General features: G+C 35.1%; 1 protein-coding gene across 3 annotated transcripts in view; it reads right to left on the bottom strand.

Annotated features, from left to right (window-relative positions):
* Window positions 1-4496: 4496 nt before the first annotated feature.
* The window catches only part of LOC124170605 (tolloid-like protein 1), a 370867-nt gene continuing 352850 nt past the window's right edge, over window positions 4497-22513 (bottom strand). For all 3 annotated transcript variants that reach the window (XM_046549431.1, XM_046549433.1, XM_046549432.1), the window contains 6 exons: window positions 20701-20929; window positions 11581-11798; window positions 10438-10620; window positions 8970-9099; window positions 8367-8578; window positions 4497-7730 (listed from right to left, as the gene is read on the bottom strand). In XM_046549431.1, coding sequence (XP_046405387.1) covers window positions 7639-7730; window positions 8367-8578; window positions 8970-9099; window positions 10438-10620; window positions 11581-11798; window positions 20701-20929 — 1064 coding nt within the window. In that variant the 3' untranslated portion in view covers window positions 4497-7638. The remainder of the gene's footprint in view (window positions 7731-8366; window positions 8579-8969; window positions 9100-10437; window positions 10621-11580; window positions 11799-20700; window positions 20930-22513) is intronic.

Below are 22513 nucleotides of genomic sequence, written 5' to 3'. Positions count from 1 at the left end.
AAAAAGTCTGAATTTCATTGACAAAGATGTCAATCCTCAGGTTTTCAGACCCGAGAAACCCGAAAATAACACTTTTATTTACGAAAATTCAACCGTTGACCCAGTAAGGTCACCGTCAAGGTCATAAGGGTGGCAAAAAGAATAGCATACCAACAAAGGTGTCGATCCATGGGTTTTATAGGGTGCCCAAGTCATTGGTATTGTCCAAATACCCGTATTATTCACTAATTGACCTCCAAGGTTAATACGGAGGTCAAAGGTCATATAGGTAAACGTCCGGCCATCGTTACAACCAAGGTGTCGAACCATAGGTTTTGAAGGGTGCCAAAGTCAGTTTTTCAGTTCATAGATCCGTATTGTTGATTTTTTGACCACCTAGGTCTCAATGGGGGTACGTCGGGCCATCATGACAACCAACGTGTCAAACCATAGGTTTTGAAGGGTGCCAAAGTCGGTTAGGCAGTTCATAGATCCGTATAACAATTTATTTTGACCTCCGAAAGTCATATTGGGGGTCAAAGGTCATAGAGGAAATATGCAACGCGCTTACCCCCCTTCCTTCCGAAATTTTTCCATTTCCTCGCAATATTTTCCGACAGGCCTCCAATGCCCTCTTATTTTCAAGCCGCAGTTATTATGTATTTATTTCTCTTAACATTCTTTTCATTTTCCGCCAAAATTGAAAGACAAAACTCCGTTTAAAAAGTAATTGGCTATGTCCGAAATCATATGGTAAAACAAAAGAAATGGATGAATCCAGCTTTTATTTTGATTGCATCATGCTATGTGATACAAATTTGATGATTAAAGAGAAATATCATAAAACGACAAAATTAATAGGATAATAAACTGAAATGTGAACATGGAGTTTAAATTGTGCTAGTCAACCATCCAACCGCAGAAATGGTTTCAATCAAAAGAATGTTTACAATGCAAAAATAGTATTTTAATATATATTTTTTTTAATGTCAACACAATTGCAATTTACAAATATGATGTATTAAAAATTAAGTTAACTATAATTTTTTTTCTTTGGCATATTTCTTATATATGAGTGATTTTTTTTCTTCATTTCTTTTGAGGAAAAGGTCATGAAATTTTTCACACGAATTTATTTAGTTATATTTCACACATTGAATTGCATTGATTGTGATTTTTCTTGATGGTGATTTTTCTGATGCACACACTTCATTTACAGTAGAAAAACGCGTTCAGTTGCAGCATTAGCTTGTGGTAAGGGCAAAGAATATTCCTTAATTTGAGTGCACTATTGCATGGAAATGAATGAAATGATGAAATATTTATAACCATTTGTACTCCATCAAGATTTGTGCTGAAGCCCAAGAAGCCCAAGCCTTTTTCTAACCAATATATTTTTTAATAATGATACCTCATTAAAAAGATCATTTTTGGAAATATTATTATATGGAAAATTTTATGCACAATGATTGAATGATTTTAGAGCATCATTCCTATTAAGTTCATGTTTTAATGTAATCCAATGAAAATGTTCAATATAATTTTAATATAGCATCCACTCTTCTAAATAATCTTTGCAGTTACTATAGAAATTTTTAACGTGATTCATGATACCTGCACAATTTATTGCACCCACTTCGAGCTTACTTAAGCCCTTACCGTTGGTTATGGAAGAAAATTACTCTCTGACCACTTTTGATTCAGATATTTTTAACTTCATTCGCCACTTCGATTACCAAAATTTTATCACCTTCAATAACTTCAATAGCATTTTGAAAAAGAGGTGATTGATTGTGTATAAACTCTAGCTAAATTTGAGGATTCTTTTTCAAACCTCTCTTCTAAAATTCTAGGGCATTAAACCTGTGATAGAAAGTAGGAATTCATAGTGTGTTATAATTTAAAAATTCTATCTACAGCTGACGAAAGAGGTAACTAGCTCGTTTTACAGTAACCAAGTATTTTCTGCTATTCGACTTCCACAGTTTCACAAAATTCTTTCAGCATTTGAACACGCACAGTGTAATGTAGAAATAAAAATATATTTTAATGACAATATTTTCCACATCTGCGGGCAACAAATCAGCAGCTGTTTGAACAGCGTTATGTATCATGTGCGCTGCAAAACCGATTTGATAACTTGTGATGTACAGGCCTTACATCTGAAGGAATAACTATGAAAAATGGCATGGAAAGACATCTTTCTGCTAATGCTAGTTTCTTTTCTTCATCTCCATAAATTATTTTTACTAAAAGTTTTTGTATTTTGGAGGAAGATACAGGAGTATTAAAATATTTTTTATGCTCTTGCATCTCCAAGTGCTTCGAAATATCATTCCTACTGCCGTGAAAAATAGAAAATTATCCATTACATTTCACACATTTGACAAAGTTTTCGCTTCTGGATTTTTAAAAAATAAAATGAGATTCACTTCTTAGATGATCTTTGAATTTGCATCCTCTTTTGTTACGCATTATGACAAAAATCTAAAAAAATTAAATTATGTCGTAAAATGTTAACAAAAAATTTAATTGAAAACTCTGTAAGTACATACGTACAACATTACATGAAAATATTTTATAAGTTATTCAATAAATTAAATATAATTGATTGTTATAAAGCAAATTTATTTTAAACATTATTTTAATCCAATCCTCTCTTCCTTTCTAATTATAAATATGTTAATAGGTATTATTTATTCCCAGAATTTTCCGTAGTGTACGTAAATCGTAGGCGTCACTTGCAAGGCCGGTGCTAGACCTTTTTCCACCATCGCAAAATATAAATAACACGAGAGCTATCTGCTAAATAAAAAAATATGTATTAATGAAATAACTAAATTACTTACCAAAATCATCTGAATGCTGATTTGTTGACATCCTTTTTTTAATAGCACTAGCGCGCAGTTCAATTTGCATCGCATAAGTGACCGTTAAAAAAATTACTATATGCTAAGGCGTTGTCGCGTTACTTCGTGGACGACCAGCAACTTCGTTACACCATGACCCTTTTCCTCTCTAAAATTCCCCCCGTTTCCAATTTTTGGGTAAGATTTCATACTTTTATAACGATGTTCCGAATGATGCTAGATCGCTAACGAGATTAAAAAAAATCTGTGGAAGTGTGCAAAGGGGAAAAAAACGCATAATTGCTGCTCTTGTGGTTTTTCTTTGTGACACATTACTCTTTTAAAATTTAAAATATCACTTCATCATTGTCAGGATGTACACAAATGTATGTTATTTTTTATCTCTAATTTTAGGCACTTAATGTTGTGCGATTGTGGATAAATTTGGCTCGTGCATCAATAAAGGTTTTAAGTTTTGTTTGATGCAAGCATAATTCTATAATTTTGACATTATGACCTCATAATGTGGGTCTGAATATGAAATTTGATTTTGCCTTTTGAGGTTTCCATGATAAAAATTTCGAGAAGTCATTCATGAGGTCCTCAGATCCTTCTTGTCAACTAATTGACCTTCAACACGAAGATTGAGGTCAATTGGTTGAAAAAAGGGACCCTTATTTGGCCACAAATGATTATTTAAAAGTCATAGATCACTGATGGTTGCCATACCACAGGGACAACCATCATGCCACACATTCGGTTTCTTATGCTGCTCAATTAAAAGATAAAGCTCGCCAATCATAAACTTGATGACCTACGAGAATTTTGCAGTGGCTAAGGTCACCAAGGCTTGTGCTGGGCCATGGGGGTTATCAACATGACAAGTTTATTAGCTTCTCATATTCAGCTATATATGTGGTTAATAATTGGCTGCTGATACTCTTTGCAACACCATCCAAATTCTTTCTGATTGCAGCTTTTCTAGTATCCTGCATAACAGCCTTTGATCACACAAAAGTCAGGCAAGATGAAAGGCAGTTAGATATTGTGAATAAACCTTGGCAAAATATCAATTCCATTTTCAAATTGATATTACTCATTGGGAAATATTGAATAGAGCAAGCAAATTTGAAGCTAAAAATGCACACTAATTATACAACTGAATTCAACTCATGCTTACATGAAATACTTGTTGACCATGGTAGATGAAATGTGTTTCATACCATGAATATATTCAGGAGTGTGGTCCAGTATTTCAAAATGAATGCGGTAGAATTAATTTTTTTTGAAAACTTTCATTTTAATGCATAGTCAAAAAAATTTAAAATTAATTCCAAAATGTCAAAATTACCAATTTTTTTAAGTTACTGAGGTTAACAACTTTCACCATTTGTATTTTTAAACAATAGCTATTCTCCACTTAATGGAGTAATACAGAGATTAGAACATCCAAGGAGTTCTTATGGCAGTTTATGGTAATTCACCAAATAAAATTCCACACCCAGCCACTTTGCTCTCTTTTATGGTACAATAACATTGATTAATACGACAATATTCAGCAGAATCATCCACCAGTGAGCATTGCTGTATCATATACTCAACATTATAAACCAAGCTAACAATTTTTTCTTCTGGGTTTAAAAAAAGGAACATAACTAGCATTCTCAATTCATTTCAAGACTATGTATTCTCAAATAAAGAGAGCTATACATCTCATATCATACAGTCACCATGCCCCTAAATGCTGAGGCTTTTCAGTAACTCATGTATATGTATTTGAGCAGGAAGTATTCATTAACACTGTATTATAACAAACCCGTGCAAAGACATGGCTTGTGCTTTCCTCATACAAAAAACTATTGCACCAGAGCAAAACATAGGAGATGAGATCATGAGCAAAAATTAATATAAATAAAAATTTAGACCAATTACATCATAATTTCACTGCCTGGAACATATATTTAATATTTACATAATACTCAATTATTTTTTTCATGTCACAATTCTTTATGGCCATATTATTACCAGGTTGACACAAAATATATGACTGGAAACAGATGCTACAACACATATTGCTAACTATAATAAGAACAGCTTCCATTGCTTCCTCTCTATCTCTAATGCTGCATGGCCCAATTCCCAAAACTTCAGCTGTGAATATTCCCTTTCCATCAATGGGAATTAACTATTGGTTAAACAGCTACAGGCATAACATAGCCTGAATTATGTATCGTATTTAGCTAAAAGCAACACATTTTTTAAATGTACTCCCAGATTAGACAAAAATTATCTCTAGCAAAAATTTTCATCCTCCTGATTTTTTCTAGCAATCTAGCACTTCAGCATACTTCAAATCTGTTAAACAAGTCATGCATGCAATTGTTCTCTTTTCATGAGTTAGAAAAAATTATACACTGCTTCATTGAATGTTTTGCCTCCACCAACCAATCCGATTTCCCTCCCAACAATCCCTCTTCATTCATTTACCTTTCCATGTGTTTGTTTAGGATAAGGGAGCAATCATATTTACATCTCATATTGAAATTTTTCGCAATGATAATTCACATATTCACCGGTAGGTAAAAAATATTAGCTGAAACAATGTAAACTCCCATCTGGTCTTTCGTTGTTTAACTTTCTATGTTTGGAAGTATAAGGGTTACCTGTAAGCTTTCAGCAGAACCCATTATTTTTTCAAAGTAACAGATGAGTACACAGCACTATTGGACTGGAAATCCAGTAGTAAAGTGTAATATTTTACAAATGTGAAAATTTTTCCATAACAGCTATTATAACTCTCACTTAAAAATTCTTACAATATGCCATTTTATCTACTGTTTTACTTTTCTTAAATGCAGGCATATATCAACATTTAACAAGAAAGAAGCATTAAACTAGAAAAAATAATACACAAATTGTTTCACTTAATATCAATAATTAAATTTCAGGAGGATGATACCAGCAAATTTTGCTTATAAAAATGTACAGTTGCAGAAACACTTATGATTAACATCAAATAAAATTTTAAGATTAGTTCATTCTAAATTAAGAAGAAATACAGTCTATCATCAAAATTAACACTTTCCCAGAATTTAAAATAATTATACCAAGACTTCTTGAACAATAACGTACACAATTAGTAACTGGACACATTTAACTTCATTTAAAATGCATTTTCATTTAACGTAAATAACTGATAAATTATCAGCTGCAATACGCCACTTGAATGTACATTATGTAACCGCAAACATTTCTGTTTATTCACTTTGCACTAGTCAGTCTTCAATTTACACAGGAAAAAATTATTGTAGAGGGATCTAGTTGCTTTCCCTGCAGAAGGTTAAGATAGTTTCAAATACTGTCCATTCCTAAATGTCACTGCCATTTTGAGAAAAACACTCAATCTTAAATTTCATAAAACAAGGATGGCTTCTGCCTACAAAAGTTTCAAAACTCTAAACAGCCCAGGTGTTTCCAGATGCTTTTCTCTTGAACCATACCTAAGCACAATGCACTTGAACCACATTAGGCCTACTACCATGGAAGATGCTTGTAACCAATAATGGGCCAGATTTTCAGACCAGCTTCTCATTTATGAATTTTAAGAAAATTAGCTTAAAAAGTCCCAAGAACTTTCTTCAGCATCTCTATGACAATAGACTCAATTTCTTGAATATACATACCTAAACATATGCTTCAAGGATGTGCAGCATCTGGGTTGTGCATTTATCAGACAGGAAACAATTTCATACACATCACTCTGTTTTAATATTCCTTTGATCATTAATCCAATTCTTCAACAATTATTAAAGCACTCAACACTTACAACTCACATTCTCACCCTTGTGCACTGGTATATGCATTTGAAAAAAATGTTCTGGTCTGTTGACATTTGTATAATTAACAATCAACATAAATTTGCTTTCGCCATCACCTATAACAAACTCATGGTAAACATCTTTCTCATGAGCAGCTAAGAGTTGACACCCATTTATACCAAATAATACTGAAAACTTTTGTAAATTAATCCCCTTAGTTTTGTAAACGTAAGTACTTAAGTGATAATCAAACAATGAATGCTCATACAAGCACCTTAGATTTTTATTAAACGCTGGCACCACTCAATTAACCCATTCCCTCCCATATCACATATTTTCATTAAATTCAATAATACATAACAATGGTGATCAAACTGCATTCAACACTTGGGCCAATGTCCAATCATAGTCTTCATAAATTAATTATGAAGGATTAAAATGAAATAAACTACCTTAAAATACTCATAAATATACATCAATGGCCGTTTTTAATGGAATAAGTACTTCATATTACCTTTCCATATCAAAATGAGCATACACACCTCATGCCAAAAGTTTAAATCAAAAGGATGATATTATCCCTTACCACATGGAAATATATGGCTTCATGGACAGATATTTCTCAACAATATTGTGATAAGTCTGAACGTATCCATTCTGATTGTTTTAAGAACATAAAAAATACTAAATCTTTCCATTAGACTACACTACACATAGAAAAAAACTTATGATTTTTCCTCAAGGTATTCAAAATTTAAAATGCAATCTATTTTTATTCCATGATTTTCCTTATTATCCGGAAGAATAAAACAACCTCTCCTTAAGATTCAAATTGAGTTTTGTGCAGTGCTTCAGGCACTCACTGTGACTGCACACCCATCCAGTCATGCATACTCGTGCATGAATAAAGAATTTGAGCCCAAGGAAAGTAATTATTGGACATTTGAAGAGATGTCACGGATAGTAGTCAACAAATGAACCCTTTGACTCATTCAAGAGAGCATTCGAATGATTGAAAGACCAAGCAACAGAAGCACACTGGTTTGACGTGCTCTTAAGGACACAGGGGAGGCATATGCACCACCTAGAAAAGATAAGAAATTGTTCATCGTAGCAATGATAAGAGGAGAAAATTATGACCAAACCTCACAGGCTAATCAGCTTTTTCAAAGCCCCATTATCCAAAGTCCATTGCCTGGTTATTACCTTCTATGGGTAGAATATATCTCATTTTCTGGCTTAACAGTGCATACAAAGTTTTCTCATTTGTGAAATCAGTGGAAAATTATTCTCCATCCAGTCTGGCCAATCATTGTGCACACAGTTTAATCACACACAGCATAATTAAAATGATGCTCTGAGATGTGAAAAGACTCATATGGTCGCACATAAATTTTAATCCTTGATCAGAGTTCATGTACAAATTGCATTGCATTGATGGCAGAGTTAACATCAACAATATTTTATTCATCTGCATTATTCCATTTGGTTTGATAGAGCTTTAAAGAGTGCCCCAGCCACATACATGCACCATACAAACTGATGGACAAAATTTGAAGTTCCGAATTTTTTTTATGCAAGATAAATTGAACATATTAATTTTCCATTTTGATGCATTTCTAGGCATATAAGGCCTATAAATTGTAGAAGAGACTTAAACAGAGAAAAATAAGACTTTTTTTGAAAGAATAGAAATATTTTAGCTTTTGTAGGTACTTACAGTTAGCTTCATCCGAGCGATCATCATACCCACAATTGGGTACTTTATTGCAAGTGAGTCTTTCAGAAATGCAAAACCCACTCCTAAGGCATACAAATCCTCCATCACATGGTTTTTCTACCGCACCAACTGGAGCTTCAACTGAATCCTTAATCTCTGTCCAAACAGCTCGGAAGCCCTGAGCCCCGACAGATTTATCTGCTGATATGAAGCTGAAATGAAAAAGGAGAAATTCAGTATTATCTCAATGAGTAAATTTATGAAGTTTCTCCTTATTTTATGCAGGATGAGTTAATTCACATGAAATTACAGATATCATATACCTTGTAAGATATACTACTACCACAAGTATGAAGACATCTTTTCATTTTGCAGTGCAAAAAAGGGAAGTCATTCTATTTCAATACCTTCAATAGCAACCTAAGAGCTAAGATAGCCTTCTTTGCTTCACTGCACTACTCAATACTACATATTAAATTTTATGAAAACAAATCTCCTCACTGCCATATCAAATGTCTTTCATTCTAATCTTAATAACAAATATACATGAAGTTAAAAACCTCCAAGACGATTGAACACTAAATTATCTTCCACACTATCTACCTGATTCTCATTGTGTTCCCATCTGAAGTAAACTGGGAGCGATCTAAAGGAAGCTTTTCCCCACATAACTCTAGTGGTGGGCCATCAGATGTATACCAGATTCGGACCACAGCTGCAGGACATCCTCGTGCTGACATGAAATGAAAGAAAACATCTCAATTGCCTTCTAAATTGAGGGAGAAGTTTATGTCAATGCCATGTTTTCACTACCACACAGAATATTGGATAGGTTTCAGGTATGCACCAAAAAATTCCTTATCAAGACTGAAGAGTTAATAATTTTTGATGATGAATTTAATCATAACCTGATACTTCATAATATACCCCTGCAGTATTGGGCTCGTAAATAACGATTCTTTATTTAATATTCCTATATTGATGCTAACCTTCAACTTCTTGAGAAGATTCAATGTTGATGCTGCACCATCATGAATGTATTGCATTTTAATATAACCCAATCAAAATTTATAATGAAAAAATTCTCTTTTTAATTATTTTCAGATGGTAAAAATCCAAAATTATTTATCAAGTTCAGTGGTGGAAGAAAATAATACAAAGCTCATTGGCATCTGAATGCAGTGAGCTGAGGAACTACTGGAGGACACATGTCTTTCAAAATTTTGTCCACCTTGTGTTCTTATTCAGCCTGAAATTTTCAAACTACCTCTTATACTGGGTAAATTCAATCATATGCTTTGCAGTATGATAATGCATAAAAGACCCAAGTAATTTTTTCAAATAATGCTTTTCCCCTCCCACAATGCAGTTTACTCCAGTTGGGAATGCCGCTGACACATTGGGCATTGGAGGTGCTTGGGAACACTATCGTTCCAGTGGTGGAGTGGGAGAGGTTTCATGCAACCAGAGGATCTACGGATCAAGCCTTGGTGATGGATGATTGGATGCTGCACACACAATGTGGACCATTTTTCTGAAACTTTGCAGAAGAGTTTATGAGGTGTAAAGGATGATATGATCATTGACATCTTATAAAATTGCTGAAATTTAACTCCTACCTAGCACAGCTATCGGGGCACCTGACAATAGAGTGAAATTTGACCACCTTTTCTTCATCATCCAGCCTTGTGTCAGTGCCCCAATGATTGAATTTTCCTAGTATAAGAGGTGTGCCTCAGTCCTATGACAGCACTATGAGGACAAAATTTTTAAAGATGGGCATCTTCCCACACTGGCTGCATTCAGATGCCAATGACCTTTGCATTAATGTTTTCCTCCGCTCTACTAACATAAAAATTCCCAAAATTTTAGTTTTCTTGACGATGACCTCACAAAAATCATTCTAGAAAGTACTATCAATTAATGAATGTTCTAATTTATGAATGTTCTACATGAAATGAATTAGAATACATAATTTATATGACCACTATTTATATTTTTATAAGTATGCATAGGAATATGAATGAAGATGGCAATTAAAAATCTATGCTTCTAAGGTTCTCCTCCTTACCTAATGGTTCACCTTCAACAGCAAAGTATTCAAAATTTAACAAAATCTTATGTCGAGGGCGAACTCCAACAAACCAGTTGCAGGTTTTGCTTGCAAGACCCCTTTGAGGACCATCATAATTTCCAGGCCAGTTGGGACTGCTGATTACTCCAGACTCTTGACTGCTTAAATTACTCCCACAGTCTGAAAGGAATGAGTGTTCAATAGAAATTTGGTGTATGTAAGAGCACAATTCATGAAGAGTAAGTGGAGGAAGATGCAGCATTTCCGTATCTAAAGTTATTCATGCATGATGGAAGTTTCACAAAATATGCTTAAATGCCATGGTTGAATTTTGAACTGCTCATGATCTTTGAAACAAAATTTTAGAAACACATGGAAATACATATTTTGGGTAGGTAACGCATACATTGGGTCACAGGAGAAGTGAAGAGTGAGGTCACACCAGGGGGGGTCTGGCCAGGTTGGCTGATCAGCGATTACTGGGGCGCTGAGCTTAGGGGCCCCCCACAATGCTCACCTGTATCGTGACTCGTATGCAAAAGGTGTAATAGAAAAGAATCAGATTGCTTGAGCCAAAGTTTTTTTGCTATTATAAAATTCTGTATTATCATTACTTAATTTCTACTGTATTTATACTCAGTGTAAAAATATAACATTAAAAATAAATAAAATAAAAGTGTCAGAAGAGAAAAAAGAACCAGATACTTTTTCGAAAGGGTTATTTGAAAAGGTTATTTAAGAGGTTTTTTTGCACATCAGAGCAGCTTTAAGGAACAAATTCACTGATACATTTTTAAATTTTATAAGCTATGAAATGTCACTTTTAAAAGTATTTTATCTTACAAAATTACTATTTTTATTAACTTTTTTAGAGCCAGAATAGCGTCAAATCCATTTCCGAGCATGTAATTTCCAAAGATTTTCCAGAGATGGACCCCTATAAGGAGAGCCACATCATGAGCCCCAGCCAAGGGCCCCAATCACCCCAGACCACCCCTGGGTCACACTAATGTGACATGATCACCACTAGACAAGATTTAGGTAAGTCCAGTCGTTGCAAAGCTTTATTCTTCTATAAAGATGTCTTGCATTTAACTAAACAATGTATACACACATTTATTCAATATCCCCTTTGCTTACCTCCAAAAATGGATTTGGCCACTTCAAAAGTGTAGCGAGCTTTAAAGCCACTGAATACACCTTCTCCATCTGAGTGAAGGAGAACCTTCAACCCAATAGCCCCACGGTTTGATTCCACTGGTCCAGGTGCTGTGACTCCACAATAGCGGCCCACTTGTCTTTCAGTTCCATCTTTATAAACATTGTACACTTCTAGCCAATCCTCTTGACAATATGACCTGCCAATTTAACAGGAAATTTATATTTCATATGAGGTGCTCAAATACTATATGCTTAATTCCTCTAATAGTTACTTAAAATTAAAATGTAAGACATTTATGGCTAATCAAAAACATGTTTCATTTTATCCAGATCATGCATGATAGTAGTTGTATTTCACAACATAATTCCTCTTGAATTCAGCGTGCAAAATGGGATTGATCTCAATTTATTAGTATTTTATATCTCAAAGTATGTAGTCGTGACTCACTTCTATTTTGAAAATATTTTCCTATTTTACAGCATGTGTTTCTCCTCCTTTTAAATTCTCAATAAAAAATAAGGTCATCATAAGGTTCAACCAGTCTCCTAGTTCTTTGACTGGCACAAGAATTTGATAACAACTAAAAGTTGTTATATTTCACTTAACAAGATGAAATATTAATTTCCATAGCATTAATGTCCATTCGCCTTTCTGTTCTGACTATCCATAGTTTTAAAAATAATAGTGAGCTCATAATTTTAATTAATTTATTTTGGAGACCTCTAATATCATATAATAATAATGTGGGTTTACAACTTAGAAGAGGTTGGTTCATTTTCAAAGCAAAAGCTTAGTTGGCTCTGTCCATACAAACTCCATAATATGTACATTGAAAACCTAGGCAATACTGATCAGCTGCACCAACATCTTACCATTGAGAGGAAGCTATTGAATGATGTGCAGGGAATTTTCCTGGATGAAGGGTCCTTGCTTTATTTTTTGAGGAAAAGGGGGTCCACAGTGATGGTGATGTCTCAATATAGAGCTAAATTTTTTTGTACTTAGGTTTCAGTCTCATCCAAGAGCTTGCATGTCATAATACCAAGAGAAACCATGGCCTTACTAGGGCTGTGACCGAATAAGGAATAAAATTAACTTTGTGCATTCCACACTGAATATGCATTTGACTCATTGCAAACTTATCACGGAAATATCAGTGTTTTGCACACCGAATGTTTAGGAGGAATGTCAAGGAGATTTTTGTGTTTCCACAAATGAGAACAAAACTTATTCATCTTATTTTAATATCAGTTACTTATGTTACTTATGATTCTGGTGTATCTGAGAATGTGTTTTCAATGATTTAGATTAGTTTTATTCGAATTCAAATGTTTAATGAAATTTTTTTAGAATGACCTATTTGAGTTCCATTTCAGAGATTAATTAGACATATGAATAAAACTTCACTAAGCCGTACTATGTGAAATAAACTTGATTAAATATTAATTTTTCCAATACAGCAACTAAATTTCTCCATAGTTCTGAAGTCATGAATTATAAATTTTTAGCTGATAACGAAGAGCTATAATCAGATGGTTCTTCTTCAATTAGTGCTAATACAAAAGTTATTTGTCGGGACATCTCTGTCCAGGGGCGCAGCGAAGAATTAAGGCTAGGGGGGGTTTTAGGCACAAATAATACTTAGGGGTGTGGGGGTATTGCATACCTGCCAGGGTAAGCAGGAGTTGCGAGGGCCCTCCTTTAGAAAAATTTTAAGAATAATGGTTCAAAATTGCGAGTTTTACGGCCTTCTGTAGGATATTTGATTAATCCTTACACTATTCTATAAGTAATACTGATCCAAATAAGTAAAATGGATTAAAGTTAAAAATTTCTCTGAGCTCTGGGGGGGTTTTAACCCCCAAAACCTTGCTGCGCCACTGTCTCTGTCTGTAGTGTAACGGCAGCTCTAATTATTATTTATGAGTAGCACTTGTCCCCATCTCTACCCTTTCCTTTTTTTTTCTGACTATTAAGTGTATTTGGTATAAATTTAGTTTATTTTGTGTATGCGTGTGAACAGCATTTTTTTTTTAATACCGCGCCAAAGTAAGTGAATCACGACCCGACAGAGCGCGTGAGTGAAACCACTGCCCTCCCCTCCCTTCCCCTCTCACGAGGCGCTTGGAGATTGAGCCACCAGCATCGGAGAGAGACGCTTGAGAGAGACGGTCATTGATGGAGCCACCAGCATCGGAGAGAGATGGTCGAGCATTGAGCCACCAGGCATGCAGAGAGAAAGCACCAGCAGAATCCTGAGACGACTACGACTCGCCTTGACTCGAGTGGGTCGAGCATTTGAGCCACTGGACATCGGAGAGAGAGAAAGCACCTTGGCAACTCTCCAGTCAACGGCTTGGAAAATGCAACGAGGAACCATTACGAGCTCATGAGAAGTCCGCTTGGCCTCGCCATCACCTCGTGTGACTTCGTGTTCCCGAACAAGGTGCAGTAATAAACCATGCCCTCACCACTTTCCCCGGTCGAAGCAGCGTCGAGAACGTTTTTCTCTCCTACCCCCCAAGAAAGTGCTGGAACAATTAGTGAATCTTGAATTTCAAATGTGCAGCAGTGGACTTTTAAACCCTGCGAGAAGATTAAAATGCAGTTCATTTCAAGTTTACTTTTATGTTACCAAGTTGATTTTTGGTTACTTTGTATTTTGTATTTGATCCTTGACAATCCGGCCCTACTAACATTATTTCAAGTGCTACTCCCCATATTTTTTGTATGTTAAATTTAATTATTGCGATCTTTGTGAATAAATGCATTTCTTGCGTTCGCAACCCAGGAATACGTGTGGTCTTTTACCCTCAACCTCCCCTTCCAATTATCCCGTACGTTTCGCATTCCCAAAATTACTCGTTTTTTCATGTCGCCCCCGCTCTGAGGTGTTTCCTGCTCTATTTTATAACGGACGCAAAACCCGTTCGTCACAGTAGACTGGCCTAAAGCGATTAATGAATATGTCATCTCTGGATGAATATTTACTGCTGGCCTTCACAAATGCAATGAACTAGATTCTCTCAAAGAGTTCTATATGTTTTGCACTAAGTAAATTCATAAGTTCCAGGGGGCCAAGGAATCTAAGTTGCTTTTCAGCATTCACCCTTTCTTTCGGTCCTCGATGGAAAAGGGCCAGATAGTTGAAATACTTATCTTCGTTAGTCTCTCATGTTTCCCCCACTAATAATGTGTATTAATCTCCCTGGGATGTCCTTGTGTTCTGTGCTCTCTATGTTAGAGATCTCAAGTCATGTACTTGACTGAGGAATCATTAGATGAAATATTGATGACTTTAAATGAAATGTTGAGAGAATTTACTCTATGGAAGTGCATGCATAGGTGGTCTAGGTAGATTTCATTAATTTTCTGCAATAATTCCTGTATATCTTGTATAATAAGAGATTACTTCAGTAATATTAAGCCCTAATCTATAGCAATGGCATTAACTAGTGGTGGTGCATCTTTTAGAATGGCGGAGAAGGAAATATATGAGGAAATTTGTTTTGTTGAATTGTCAGACATACTAGATGATTGTGTGGATGAGTGTAAGAGCTGAGATAGTGAAATTGGGTATGATATTGGTGAAAGACAACCTAATGGAATAGGTGCACAGTTAGTCTACAGTGATTCTGAATTAAGTGACACCTACGGTACCTTCGTGAAGGACATGACACCTCTGTGACATGGAATAAAATGACCTTCCAAGAAGTATGGAGGATTTTCAGGGAGCAGCAGGAATCATCAATGCATCAGATAATTGTGAGTGTGTTTTAGAAGTAGCAAAATTGTTTTTTGGGAATGGTCTTCTTGAAATGATGTAAAATGAGACCAATTTGTATCACATGCAGAACAAAGGCAGATGCAAGTATTTAGAGAAAACTGGGAAATAGAAAAATGTAACCATCGTCGCATTGGACCAAAAAACTTTTTTATGGAGATGAGCAAAAGAAGCAAATTTTCAAATTACAATGAAGTCTACACAGTTCTCAAAGGATTAAATTTAAGGAAATTTTATCTACCTTAATTATGAAATAAACACTTATTCCTTAAAAGTTGATAGATTCTGAGTCATGAATAAAAAATCTTTATTAGACAAGAAACAATTTTGGCCTTTTCCTTCAATGTTTCCTCACGAAATATTGTTCGCAAACCTCAGATTCACATTCAGCATCCCAAAATTTTTATAAAACAAAAAAGTCTAAACTACCAAAGAAATTTCCTCCGAAGGCCCTTTTTGACGACATCTTGACTGGACTATCCCCCAAAATATGTTAGCATGATTTCATGTATGTACCTGCTGCTACAAACGTATCCTTGAATTTAATTTATCCTTGAATGCCTGAATTACGCCGTACACTTAAATGTTTTAGTTGCATAATCTCAAGGATAAACGTTAGTATGTACTAGAGATTGGCGAAGTCGTTCTTTTCAAAGATTCGATCTTTATGATTCAAGTCATTTGGGTGATTCCATCAACTGATTCAATCATTTCGATCACTCAATCATTTTGATTGATGACTTGGGATTGACTGAAATCCCTGATTGAATCAATGAATCAGAAGATTGAAACCGTTTAACCAATCAACACAGATCATACACGGATCAAGACCTATCCATTGAAATGAATCGCATGACTTGAGCGAATTATGATCGAGAGATTGAAGAAACTTACTCCAATAAGCGCAATATGAAAACTGTAGCCAACTGCTAATTTAAAGTAAATCATCTCCTTTAATAAATTGCTAATAGCGATTTGGTATTTTGAAGATGCTGAGAAATATTTTTGCTTTGATACATTTTTGGAGAGATTTACAAATTTTGAGGGAAAGATGTTTCACGAAAAAATTCATGCATGCATTTGTGAAAGCATGTCTGAATAAAAAGAAATCCGATTTTGGATTAAGCATACTAAATCCAATTGATCTTTTGTCATTAATTTCTAATTTTGCTCTTGAATCACTATAACACCAATACTCATTACCATACTAAAAATTTCGAGTGTGCAAATCATAGACGTGCCAAGTGCAATGTTTAATTTCAAACAGAATGTTTTTCACACATTTCATCACACGTGACAATGAAAAATAAAAGATGCAACCTAAGTTTTGAAAAGTTATTCTTTCAGTTACCAGATTTTTCCCAGTGTTGCGGAAAAGCATTATGTTGACTTTATGTAAACCATATTAAGCAATGAATATAACAATTTCTTTCAAAAATTCATCATAAGTAGACTAAAGCAATCCAGCAAATATGAAAAAACGAAGTTAAAAGCCGCATGTACAGTCAGGGGAATTACGGGTTAATTATGTGTATAAATTATCTATCATATGTCAATTGATATTCATGAAATTCACCACTAATACAGCACTGATATTAAAAATACATTGCGAAGTGGTTGAAGAAAGTGACTATCTGGAAGTATACGGATGAAAACATCAATTGGATTCACAAAAGCACAATGCCAGACATTTTCACACCAAAAGTAAGAACTTAGACTCAATAATTGAGTAAACAGGAAGTCTGATTGATGATTGATCATCCAACTGCCGAACAAAACGGAAGTCGGACTGATTGATGATGGACTTTATTTTGAGCGATGAATCACTGAATCATGAGTCATTTGAATCACCAGGTGATTCAATAATTTTGAACGAATCGATCACAAATGACCCATCACTAGTATGTACTACATGCCTACATAATTTTGCATTGGAATTATAGTGTGGTCGGGGAAGATGCAGACACTTAGATGGGGTTAAGAAATTGGCCATTGGGTGAAGGCTTCTAAGTGTAAGGATTCCACGTAAAAATATCCCAATTGTTCCCTCTGACTTTTGAATGCCCTAACTTTGGGTTGAATATCCCTTTATGTGGCTAGTCATATTTCAGACTCAAACTTCAATATTCCAGTCCCTCACTGGGCAGAAATGTCTTTCGCTATAGAAAATAAACTTCCATAAAAACAGTCAACCTTTTTACGGTTCATTATATATGTTCAAAGGACAAAAACCTTGGTTTCATGACATAGATACCTTATCAGGCAGAAGAAGATGTGACTACGTTGCAAAACCAGGGTTGAGTGTATTAAGCATATTATTGTTAACATAACTGAGTGTCATGTTTATAATTTTTTCAAAATGGAAAGGTAATGTCTGAAGTTAAAAGTAATCTTCCATTATAGCTTGACTTATGCACCATACCACAGGGTAGGGCAGAGGAAAAGATAAATTGGCCTGAAAATTATGTGTATGGAAACATAAAAAATTAGGCTTTAAATATGCTCTTTGGTGATGCAAATTTCACCTCACATCATTTTCTATTGATCACTCCAAGTATTTTCTGTTCGTTATGCTTGAAGGTTTCATTTTGCCCTCATTGAAGATTTTACTTAGCATTATACAATATGTTTTCCGGAATGTTGGCACAGCATTCTTTCAGCAGTCTCATTGGAAAGTGTTATGATCTATTTCTATGGACATGCTAGTACTTTCTTGAGCAAATATTTTATTATGGCTCCTGAATGGCTACGGCAGGAAGACGTCTAGCGAAACCAAAAAAATATTCTCAATGAATTCAAAGGTAATACTGACTACAAAGAATGCTTGATAACATAAAGTAAATAAAAAGATTTCAACCAAAACTATGGTGATATTAGCAAAACTAAGAATGCTGTTTGACAATCTTTTGCCTAACAGATAAGGCTGAAAAACACTATTTTGAAGGATGCAAATTAATATTAATAAAATGTACGCGAAGAAGAAAACTAGTCTAACATTATCCACACTGAAGCCATTCCCCATTAGTACCACAATTATTTGAAAAATACAGTTTTCTACTCCACTCCTCCTTGAAGTAGGCCATTTTACAGCCCTGTTTTAATAAATAAATATCACCTTAGGTTTAAAAAAATAACATGACACTGATTTACTTATATTAAACAAGAAATTATACATGCAATAGGGTGGTTTCCTATAATTTTTTTATTGCCTAAATCGAAAGATTATTACTCCTGGAGTGTGCATTTCACGCTCTTAGATTTTCAAATGACGATATCTATTTTTCGCGATTAAACCAAATGTGAAAATTTTCAAGCACAGGAAAATGCGACCGCTAAGTAGGAATGATGGGAAAAGTCCATGCGACATATTTCTGGTTCCCGCTGCCGCCCTGTGATGTGACCTTGAGGCAAGGCTTGAGTGCTGATACAACGCAGGCTGCTAGCAGGTAGCAGAGTACTCTGCTAGCAGGTAGCGCTTGGCTTAAATATGAATTATTACTACCTTATCAAACGAAGGAAAATTTTCCGAACTTAGGTATTTTTAATGTGTGATTATTAAGAGATGTTTCCCTGAGCTCTGTGCCTCATGCATGCATTAGTAATCTCAGACGATATAAAACTCCTTTCTTCTCGTATAGAAACTAGGTCCCTGTGACGTCACGTGGAGTGGAATCGCATGGGCGCCAATCTGGCTTTTTCCAAATGAGGTTAAAATTGACCGTTACCATTCATCTAAACTGGGATTTCTAGAACCAAATAATTTGTATATTATGAATACACTAATGGTGGGCAACGAATCGCAATCAATGCATTTCGTTTTCTTTGATGAAGGAAACTACCCTTTTGACTTAATTATATGGCATAAACCTTAATTATTTTATTTAACAAAAAATTAAGGCACAAATATGTAGTTTTTTCTTCAAAAAAATGTGTGCCATTGCAGAAATGTCCTAAGTAATACTTTTTAATTAAAATAATATTCACTTATGGAGAAAAAATATCTAACAGAAAACTGTTAGAATAAACAAAATAAATTCATAAAGCTTAGTTAACCCTTTCGAGACAGCGGAGTTTTCGTCTTTGCATGACTGCTGTACTGAGCCCCAAGAGACTTCTTTCTCGTGGTACGGTGCATTTTTGGGGGACATTCGTTAAGAAGGGTCTTGCGGATAATCACACACTTTCAGCTCCAACGTTTTTTGACCCCTCCCAGCGAAGACTCCGCATTATCGCGGACTCCGAAGGTAGTTGTGCTCCCTCCTTCCTGGGTTTACGGCCATACCTGTGGCATTGGTTTGCGGTCAACTTATGGATTGCTTATATGTATTTGGAATATGGATAATTGTTGCTTGCACGTAAATTGCAGACTTTGAATTTAATTACTAATTTTTTTCTGAGCATTGTCAAATTTTAAACAAAGTTCTAAGGTCAATATTAATGCATTTAATGCAGCAACAATTCCATGTTGATGTATATACAGAACTTGAGATATAAGTTAATATTTATGGTAGAATTTTGTTTAAAAATTGCAAAAGCTGCTCAAAAGACAAAGAATTTGATTCTTAGTTTATATTTATTGAGAAAAGAACAAATATTTATTCCGAAAACTGACTGGATAAACAATTGCATGACCGCTAAGAGGGGTCATGGTACCTACTCCCGGATTCTGAGGGTAAAGCCTAGACCCCGCAGTATTGGGTCCCGAAACAAAGACGTCGTACACCCGTGACCGTCATAAAAGGGGGAGAGCTAGGAAACCTATATATATACGGCATTCATTTACTAGTGTAAGAAAATCTCCGACGAAAATATATGACTCTCGTCTCCCGGGACAAGAAACGTCCACACGTATATTGACGTCTTTAGTTAAAGGGCAAAGGTTAAAAAGAGGCAGAATGAAACAATTTCACAAGCAGTCAATTCACTGCTCACAGCCAAAGAAGGTAAGGCATGCATCTGGCTCAGTTGATCTTAGTATTAAATACTGTGAGAGTGAGAAATGCTAGATGCTGAATCCAAGAATGATTTCCTTTGTAAAGCCATGCTGTGTAACTGATTGCAAAGTGCCCTTTCAAGGGATTTGGGGACAATGGAATTTTTGAGAAGCTAATGAGTGCACTGGATAAATTCCTGCAGCATCTGAAAAATCTTTTTTCAAACAGATATACTCAAGTAGTATGCCTATTCAGGCTATGCTTTAACTATGTTTTTGCTAAGGCTTTTGTAGAGTTTTTTTTTCACATAAACATGCATAGAGCCAAAAAAATCTAAATATCCACTCACAAATTAACATTTAAATTAAAATTATACTTACCCATAAGACCCAAAAGTAGCATTGGCCCCATCTGCTCTAACTTTGAAATGGTCAAAAACAATGTTGACTTGCTCATTTGGTGTAGCTAAGAATAGGTACGTACAATTTGTGGTAGAGGGGTAATTGGAAGGATAGCGAGGAGAATTAAATTCCCCACGTTTACGACTAGTGCTACGGTAAGTGAAAGCACAGCTACCATCAGGAGCAGCAGTTCCTGGGATTCGGTATTCTGTAAATTGAATAATAAAACTGTTTATAGCGACATTCTCTCACATGAATACAATAAGCACAACAATAAATGAAGTGAGCAGTAAGATAACCCTCAAGCCATGGAATTTTTACAGTATGTTAGTGATGAATTCTTGTAAAACAGAATTTAAAATCACACCTTTGGGGGAACTGCAAGTTTTTTTATGCATGTTTATGCCATTTCCCTTGAAAATAATTTCCCACCATCTCCTCATTTGATTTCTGAGGGATAAAAGTTGGAAGAGGGAAAGGTGATAATGTACTTGGAATAAGCATTTAGTACTTTGGTGTCTTTTTTATTACTTTAGTACTCCCCATTAATTGCAAGAACATCCTCCTAAATGCATGATTTAATATGTTTAATGGTGCAAGGTTGTGATAGTTTAAAGTATAAAAAATTACTGAAGTAAACATGAAATAAAAAAATACAAAAATCATCAAAATGTTTGAATTTTTATTACATTGGATCCAAATATCTGCAGGTATACATCAGATCCAAAGCCGTGGATATCATCGGATCTGGATCTGAAATTTCAAATTAAAGCATCAGTGAATGCAATGCCCCAAAAGAGTGGAAGGAGTTCCAATATTCTCTTTGCATGCACCTATACATGGCGATGCTTGTCATACTCATGAACCATTATGTTTAAAAGCTCTCACAGCTCTCTACGTAAAAAAATTTCAGCCGCGGAAAATTTTAAGACAAAATATGACAGCTAAGTAGCATTAATCTTCCTAAGAGATTGAACTACCATACGGGGAGGCTCAGTGCTGTAGGATAATAACCACATTAAAAGTAGCTATGTTGCAGATTTCACAAAACCACTAACCTCTCCCTCAGCCCTCCATTAGCCTTCGGCTCATGCCTCTGACATTTTTTTCCTCTCCAAAGCTGAGCATAGCATAAATTATTAGCTTTGAAGGAAAATATCAAGTTACATGAGAACGATGGAAACTTTACTTGTCCTTCCCCATCTCACCGACAGACCTTTATCAGCCTACCTGCCTCAAATTCACCTGTTTCTGGAGGCAAATGGTATGTGAGACACCTCTTGGACCCATGGGTGTCAAATGACAGCTTTTGGCAATTGGATGACATGCACAAGATTAAAAAAAAGAATGAGACCGAACACGACACATTTCTGACAGTATTTATGTTTTTTAGGCTCTAATCGGTTGACTCAAAGCTTTCTCGTTACGACAAAGATATACCAATATGTACTGAACACTGTCCAAACATTACAGTTTTCAAAGAAGCAAGAGTTGAATGAGCACACACACAAGTGCAGGTAGACTGGAAATGCAAACTGTGTATAAAATCCTGGATCCGTCCATTCCTAATTTTTATTGCCATGCAATTATTTTTTCAAATGATTAAAACCTGAAAAAATATTCTGGCTAAATTTTTGGATTTTCTATAGAAAATAGTATTACTATAAGCCACCTAGTATCTTTTCAAGTTGATTCCTTTCCAAAAAATATGATGGCAAAATTTGGGTCCCTGAAAACAGCCATTCTGTAAATAACTCCTTATCAGCTGATTCCTTCTAACCTCCCAAAATGC

Source organism: Ischnura elegans, chromosome X (genome assembly GCF_921293095.1).
Source record: "Ischnura elegans chromosome X, ioIscEleg1.1, whole genome shotgun sequence".
Taxonomy (NCBI): Eukaryota; Metazoa; Arthropoda; class Insecta; order Odonata; family Coenagrionidae; genus Ischnura; species Ischnura elegans.
The sequence above is the reverse complement of the archived record's forward strand: the minus strand, read 5'-3'. Positions and strand labels throughout refer to the sequence as shown.